The 8,559-nt window shown below is 30.5% G+C and overlaps 1 protein-coding gene across 1 annotated transcript; it reads left to right on the forward strand.

Moving 5' to 3' along the window:
* The first annotated feature begins 4,163 nt into the window (after window positions 1-4,163).
* On the forward strand, window positions 4,164-6,155 carry LOC145134161 (reticulon-like protein B5). Its single transcript, XM_079069052.1, has 6 exons — window positions 4,164-4,274; window positions 4,362-4,548; window positions 4,728-4,908; window positions 5,000-5,141; window positions 5,238-5,307; window positions 5,763-6,155. The coding sequence occupies exons 2-6, from the start codon at window positions 4,368-4,370 to the stop codon at window positions 5,906-5,908; spliced, it is 720 nt and encodes a 239-aa protein (XP_078925178.1). The 5' UTR covers window positions 4,164-4,274; window positions 4,362-4,367; the 3' UTR covers window positions 5,909-6,155.
* Window positions 6,156-8,559: the final 2,404 nt, after the last annotated feature.

Below are 8,559 nucleotides of genomic sequence, written 5' to 3' on the forward strand. Positions count from 1 at the left end.
TTTATTTTGATATATTTTTGGTGTCTTGCAACTATGCACAGAACACATATGTATTAACTATTCTATTAATGCAATGGATGTTGTTGCTTGTTTTACTATTGTGCATTGTTATGATACTGTATATGACGTCCTCCGCCCCCGAACGTTTCCGCCGTTCTGGTATGGGGGTGTGACAGAAGTAGAGTATGATATAGCTAACCAGACTGGTGTTTTGATGTTGTAGATTTTTATTTTTTGCAGGTTCAAGTAATAGCCATTATACAAGAGGAGATAGAAGCACCACGGATTCGGACTACAAGTAGATTTTATTTTAGGTATTTCGTTGTTGCTTTAAATTGTGGTTATGAGTCATTGTAAACCCGATAATATCATGGGATGTAAAAAAAGTTGAATATTAGAATTTCGCAAATTTTGTAGAAAACTCTCATAAATCCCTAATATATTATATGGAAAACTTCGGGTAGTTACAATCAAGAATGGGGATGAATGCAAGTTCCTTCACTTTAGTAGCTATTTTCTGGATTGTATCAACATTATGAACCATAAAATCACCTTTACCCAAATGTATATGAGGCACTTCCATGTTTACATTCTTCCTTGCCCTATTAATAGCATTGTTAAGTTTTTTTTCTAGAAAAAAATAAGACAAAAATGATTACAAAATAAAAGGAGTTTTTGGAAATATATAATTCCTTAAAAGATTTTGTGTGTGTATATTATATATATATATATATATATATATATATATATATATATATATATATATATATATATATAAATACTAAAAATATAGGTATATTGTTACTATTGAAAAAACCAAAATATATTTTAGAAATTTTAGGTTAAATATTGTTATTATTAATAAATAAATATAGATTTGTCATTATTTTTGAATAATGGATGGAAAAATGTTGGATCAAATCAATTTATGTTGGATAATGAGAAAAAATAAATAAACTAAAAGATTGCATTGTTATTTTATACTATACTAAAAGAAACAACAAATTAAACACAAATTGTACTATGACACACAGACAATTCACCGTATCAATCCTAATAAATGAAAATAAATTATTTTGTACCACATGTGCTTTCTATGCATTTGGCACATGTAATTTTATAGTTTTTTTAGATTAATAAAATCTACATGTCACATTCTAGGATTTTTCAAACTTATAAACTAAAATCCACATAATATTTATATTTAAATTAAATATGGAATGTATTAAATGTTTTAAATGATACTAATGTGTTGGTCAATTCCAATTAGAGAAATTAAATATACTCCTACTTTTTTCCTATAAATCTTCTTACCCAATTAAATAGTGACACGTGTAACATTTAATGCTCATTTAATGATATTTTAATACACTAATATGACACATGTCATCATTTAATTGGGTAGGAAAATTTATAGGAACAATTTCTCAATTAATATCATTTCTCTCGTTCCTTATTCTAAGTCCTAAAAAAACGATAATTTACTACTATCTTCATCAAATCTTATTTGAGTATTCGACAACCACCATAATCACAAGGAAGTTCATGACAAACATTTAAACAATTTGTGATTTTTGCCCATCTGATGCATACTTTAATCTATAGTTTTGTTAATATTTGTTTACACTTATAATTTCGTTTTTTTTTAGTTATTCGGTCATAGTTGAAAATCATTTTGAAGATCCCACCACGTTTCTTCCCCACACCTAATCTCATACTTACCCAGTAATAGGTACGCTTTATCTCTCCCTCATTCCCTCTCTACACATAAAATTTTGAAGTTAAATTATCTCCTTTGTTTTCAATCTCCCTAATATTATCCTTGTTTTCTCAATTCACCATTTCAGAATCTTGCTTGCTTTCCAGTAATCCTACGTTCAAGCTTCTATGATTGTTGATTTCTACAAACTTCCCCCTTCTCACAGTTCACCATGGAATCAAATGAGTCACTCTACAGATGTCAACGATAAATTCAATCTTGATATACGATAGTCTTTATATTAATAACAACAATTTAAAATGTGTTGATCTTATGTTATTTCTTGCTACCGTGTACACTGATGAAAATGCCTAAGTGAACATGTCATGGTAGAAATGTTTAAACAAAGAGAAATGTGTAATGATGTCTAATAGGTGTTTGATGAAATGTCTTGGGAAATATGTAATGTCAGAAAGGCTAATCATTATCTTCGATTGAGTAGGAATCTAGAGGCAATGAAGTAAATGTGAAGCCAATTAAGGAATATGAAAAAAGGTTGAAAAAAATAATAGATAGAAAACCGAAAGAAGTTAATTAATGAATTGGATTAAATTAATGGCTACCGAGTTGATGTTCTCATGTATTTTTAGCCTTTTCCGCCATTTCTTTATGATGTGGCGGAGCAAAGTTCACCCTTCTACGACATGCATACAGGTCATGCAAGGAACACAATATTTACCAAGCGTCCATCACCTGACCTATGATTAATAATAATAATAATAATAATAATAATAAAACTTCCTTTTGTTTTCAAGAAGTTCTATGTGAAGCATGATATGTACCTTCCAATTGTGAGATTCAATGGATCTAGGAGTATTGTTTGTTTTCCTGACATGGGTGCTAACCTAGATTACCATAGATAGTGAGAAACTGAGAACTGTGATTCCAGAAGCTTCAAACGCCAAAGGTATTATTATTATGAAGTTTAATTATTTTCTAAAATATTTAAAGATCATTTTCATTGTAATTTATATTCTTATTAAAGCATTATACTTGCAAAGTACAACGCTATAATGTGTTTATGATGTTATTTTGTAGCATTCATTTGACATTTTTTTTTATTTTAGCATTCATTTGATAGATTTTCCCACTTGATTGTTTGTGTTTTTTTTTTTTTTTTTTGATGGTCTTATATAATGCTCACACTGACGAATTTAGACCCGTCATTCAGCCGTCTCTAGGTATAAATACCATCTACATGCACTCACTTATATTTGGTCGTTTTGATTGTAAAAAGTTTTTTGCATTTGGTTCTTTTTTTCGTAGCCTTTCTTTTTCGAAAATCGATGTATAATATGTATTGGTTTTGTATTAATTAACATCTAAAAATTTAGTTTACACATATCGTTATTTAGTTCAATGCAATTTCTACAATTTGAGTTTATATATATAATTAATATTATTTACTTAGCTTAAAGCAGTTTCTACACTTTGAGTTTATATATAATTAATATTATTCAGTTCAAAGTAAAATCTGAATTTTAGTTTATGTTTGATTGTTATTTGATTTAAAATAAAATGTGCAGCTTATTAAACTGATATATCAATTAAATGTTGTATTTAGAATTTGATTTTAAACTGAAATGGTTCCTTGATATATGATTTTAGCTTTTCTAGATGTCAAACAGTTTTCGGTGGCACTTTGAAGATATCCATTTATATCAATTGTAACTTTTTTTTTAAATCTATGTAAACCAACTAAATATTATGGGAAATGTGTATCTTTCTTTGTTTTATCTAGAATTTTATTGTTATTATTATTTTTTAGCATCGAACGTCATTTTGTTTTTAACCATAATGGCAACATACTTTCACTTTTAACCCGTCATGTCATCGTATTTTCATTTTAACCCATAATACCAACCTACTTTCATTTTTAACCCATCATAGCATCTCACTTTCATTTTAAAGTTTGTAGGTTATTTTTACTTTGTCAACCATATAGTACACCAAGCTAATAACTTATGTCGGTGAGTTTTCATTTAGCTTGATCTTGAGACCAACTTAATTCCTTCACTTTATCGTAATTAATTTCAATTTGCAAGTATTAAAGTACTTACTTATTCATGATTTTAATCATATTTATTTCGAAATTTTACTTTAAAATGTTTAATGTTTTAATCAACTCATACAGTATATGAGTTTCACGACTAGTAAGTATATAACTAAAAACGAAAATCCCAGTCATATACAAATTTAATGATTTCATTTTAATAATCATTAATTTCTAGTTTCATAATTTATTTGAAAGAAAATGTAGATTTTGTTTGGGCCTCTAATCGGAGGCTAAGGGACTTTTAGTAGCAGAAGCCGAAATATCAAGGGGCTAAATGTACATCTACATTAAATTTAACTCCGAATAAAATGGTTACATTTATGGTTTTCATGCGTCGTATTATTATGGGGTTAGTTTCTCCATTCTGCTCTCTGTTCAATTCCTCCGATTACAAATTTTACGTTCGCCGAAAACGGTCATCATCGGAACACCTTAAACACATTCTGAATTGAAGATACAGTAAGCACAATCTGTGAAATTTTTTCTTTTATAGTTCAAAATTTTGCAATATGTTACGATGATCGTGATTTTATTTATAATATATAGGAAAATATGGTAGATCCGGCCGTCGAAGACAAGATAGTGGCGGCGACGGAGAATAGATTTGAAGAACTGCCGGTGGAACAAAAGCGCAAGCTTAATATGGATGAGGAGGAGACACAATCTGGTTCCGGAAGGCGCCACCTCTTTGGTCGCCGGAAACCTCTGCACGCTGCTCTCGGTTCTGGAAAAAGTAAATCTCCTCAATCTGAATTTAGTTTTAGATCAAATCATATCTTTAATCTGTTGTCGATGACAATGGAATTTTTTTTACATATGACATACCTATTTCTTGATAAAAATCATGAAAATATGTAATGGATTCAATTCAGAATTTCAGATATCTTGATCTGCTTAAGTCTCTATTTTCAGCTGCTGATATTTTACTCTGGCGACAAAAGCAAATGTCTGGTGCCATTTTGGTCTCTGCAACTGTCATATGGCTTCTCTTTGAGAGGATAGGCTATCATCTTGTTCCATTTTTGTGTCACTTTCTAATACTTGCTCTTGCGATATTGTTCTTATGGTCTAATCTTTCTTCCTTCGTTAACAAGTGAGTAGCAATTTTAACATCAAGTATAAAAAGGGTCTTTTGTTTAAATTAATCTTGTACATGAATAAATGAACGCTTTTTCTTTTAATAGGTCTCCTCCAAACTTCCCTGACATTAGATTGTCACAAGAACTGTGTGATTGTGTTGCTCTCTTGCTGAAAGATCAGATCAATCAGGGGTGCTTATACTTGAGGCAAATGACCACAGGGAAGGATCTGAAGAGACTTATGAGTGTATGTATCTATCTACCCACTTTTGAGGTTCCTTATCATTAACATGGATGAATTTTATGCTACTTTTAACTACAAAAACAACTTGTGGGCATGCAGGTCATTTTTACCTTATGGATTGTCTCTGTCATTGGTGGCTGGTTTGAGTTTTTGACCCTTGTATACATATGTGAGTTAATTGCTTTCAAATCCTTAATTTTGCGTTTTGTTACATAGGACTTTAATGTAATAGGTTGGACAGGATTGGATGGGATTAGATAGGCTTTCTAAGTACATTTTTGTTGATAAGGATTATGATGGCATTTGCGTCTTTTTAACAAATAGGAGATCGGGAGTCTCTCACTATCCGAGTCCTATCCCACCTCGTTCCACATCGTTGGACTAGCAAAAAGTATTATCATTTTGGGTGAGAAAAATAAAAATTTTGTCCTATTAACAAACACTATATATGTACCTGTGCAAGTCATTTCCACATATTGACACTTTTTGGTAAGGACACTGGACACCTACACTAGTTTAATGCATGTCAAACATATTATATAATGTATGTCATGTTATGTTATGTCTTGTACTATATAGCAAACATTTTAATACTAAGTACTGACAACACTGGTGTGTTGTCAGTGTTTGTGCTGTTTTTGACAGCACCGTTATTGTATGAGAGGAACGAAGATCTTGTTGATATGTATGGTGAAAAGGCAGGAGAGGAAATCAAGGCAGCTCTTCAAAAACTCCCGCTGCCTTTTTTCAAGAACACCAAACAAAACTGATTCAAATGCAGCGATTATCGACTGGTTCCATTTTTTAATCTATTTTTAAGAAATATTTCTTTAATTAGGAGTTGACGTACTCATTTCATCCACGTGACTTTTGGCTCTACTTTTTGCTATCTGTATTTATTAGATTTAAGCCTCTGATGATATTCCACACCAACTAACTAGAATTGTATGGTTTGGCAATGTATTTGTAGAACGTATGTATGGTAGTTGGTATGGTTTACCTTTTTTTAATTATTTAGTTTTTTTATCTTCTTATTAAATGTTTCTTCGTTTGAAATTTTTTATTATATCATTTATGTATTTGATATATTTGCATCATATTAATTGTATCATTAGTTTTCAATTTCAGTCTGAATATTTTTGTTTAACTCTGTAATCTAGAAAATTTGGAATAAATTATGTAATACCCAAACAACAAAAACACATCCAAAGCTTTCAATTTCAGAAAAAAAAATACATATAAACATTCACAAAATTGGATGCATTCTCAAATACAAAAAAGTTTAGCAACTTCTAATCTTCTAAATCTCTTAACTAGGCTGCTCAACTACTCTTTTTCCCTTGTTACTACGTCATGTTCCTCACACTCTTCGATACAGTAACCATAAGTATATAGCTTAATGAGTAACCATGATAATAAATTATTATATAGCTACGTTCAACAATAACACGACAACTCAAGGAAGCTTTACTCACCAAAACTTAGCTTCAAGAGAGAGAGAGAGAGAGAGAGAGAGAGAGAGAGAGAGAGAAGAAGAAGAAGAAGGAGAAGAAGAAGAAGCTACGATTTTCATCACTTCATAAGACCAAAAGAACCAACTTTTCTCATGCATGAGACCTTCTTATATACCCTCTTACAAGCAAAAGGATACACGTTATTATATTCAAAAGTAATATACTAGATGAGAGGCATGAGGAACAAAGTATGGAGGTTGAAAAGCAACCTCCATACCCTATAGAAAAGTTACTGCCATATGGCAAAGGAAGAAGAAAAAACTTGTTTCTTGGTTCTTTTAACTAAAAGACTAAACAACTAGTAAGTGCAAGGTTAACCAAAGTGTTCAAAACTTTGTACATGACTTATTAAATCATATCATATGATATAATTACTAGTTTGTCTTCTCTTTGATTTTTATTTTCATAAAACAATAAATTTTCTCTATTTAAATACAAGAACTAATATTATTTATTAATAATCATATTAATAATAAATAAACAAAATGTGGCAACTTGATAAAGGTGTGACCCTATATGATCATAAGTTATTACCAATATCACTCAATAATGATTCTTGGGCATACAGATTCAACAATCTGCCACTTGCACAATATTCATTACAGACTGACATAGACAGTAGGTGACGTCTAGCAATGGGCTACTGCCCCTAACAACATATGAAGGGTATCATCTTATCAACAACCAATTCTAGGAGCTCTAAGCTACAATTGTTACTAAACGTGCGGTATCCGTTATTCTTTTGTCTCGGAAATCATGTTGAACATGAGATATGAATCACCATCAATCTCATTTAGTGTTCAAATTTTAGTAAAGCCTTAGATGTCTAACTCTCAACGAATAAGAGGAACAAATCACATCTTAACTACATACGTTGATCATTGTAGTTCATGTCGTACCCAACGATAGCCCTTACGACTACCTTTTATGGAACAACGTTAAACCATGTCAAAGCACAACAATTCTTACACTTCAAGTCCGAAATATGTATCTTAGGTATAAGAATATAAAGATACAGCTTTAATCAAAGCATCACGCATGACTACGATGCATAAAGAGATTTTGGTATGGGTCAAGGTCAAGTACTTTTTCTCCTAATCAAGTACCTATGAAGTTGGTAGCAGCTCTTTCTATTCTCATCTCCATGATAATCAACCAATCCACTTATATTAGTCTTACCTCATAAATGCTCCCATAACTATGAATGAATATGAACATTTTGAATAATCTAGTTATTCAAGGATTAAACATGCTAATATAGAACACAATAATTATTTAATGAAAGACCATATCTAGTATATCAACTCATTACAATATATATTGCTTATATCGTTACAATATCCAAATACTAAATTTTAATCAAATACATCTACTTACATCAACAACTCCTATAGCACCAGCTAATTAAGGAGCTTTGTTAAGTTGGTTTGACAAACTTGATTGGTATAAACTTTATGAATACAAACATTTTCAGTTTTATATATATATATATATATATATATATATATATATATATATATATATATATATATATATATATAGAGAGAGAGAGAGAGAGAGAGAGAGAGAAACTATTAAGAATGTACTAGATGCTTAAATATGACCTAGATACCAATACTTGCATAATGGGATTACTCATAGTCATAATGAACTATACATTAAGCATCTTAGTATGTGGTTCCCAGAACAACAATGTACTCTAACTCTGATGTGTAACTGTAATTAAAATCTACATGGAACTACTATCCATGCAACTTTCTCCTTCATTTAAAATGAGGACATGCCCGATTGAGAAACATCTCAATTTATTTGCAAGTTTAGCATATGTGAATCAACTTAAACATAGCTTCCTGTCAATTAATGCAACTTCATTAATCTTTTAAGGTGTCATGATTTATCTGTATAGA

The sequence above is a fragment of the Lactuca virosa genome, chromosome 8, assembly GCF_052849685.1.
Source record: "Lactuca virosa cultivar CGN04683 chromosome 8, Lactuca_virosa_CGN04683_v6, whole genome shotgun sequence".
NCBI lineage: Eukaryota > Viridiplantae > Streptophyta > Magnoliopsida > Asterales > Asteraceae > Lactuca > Lactuca virosa.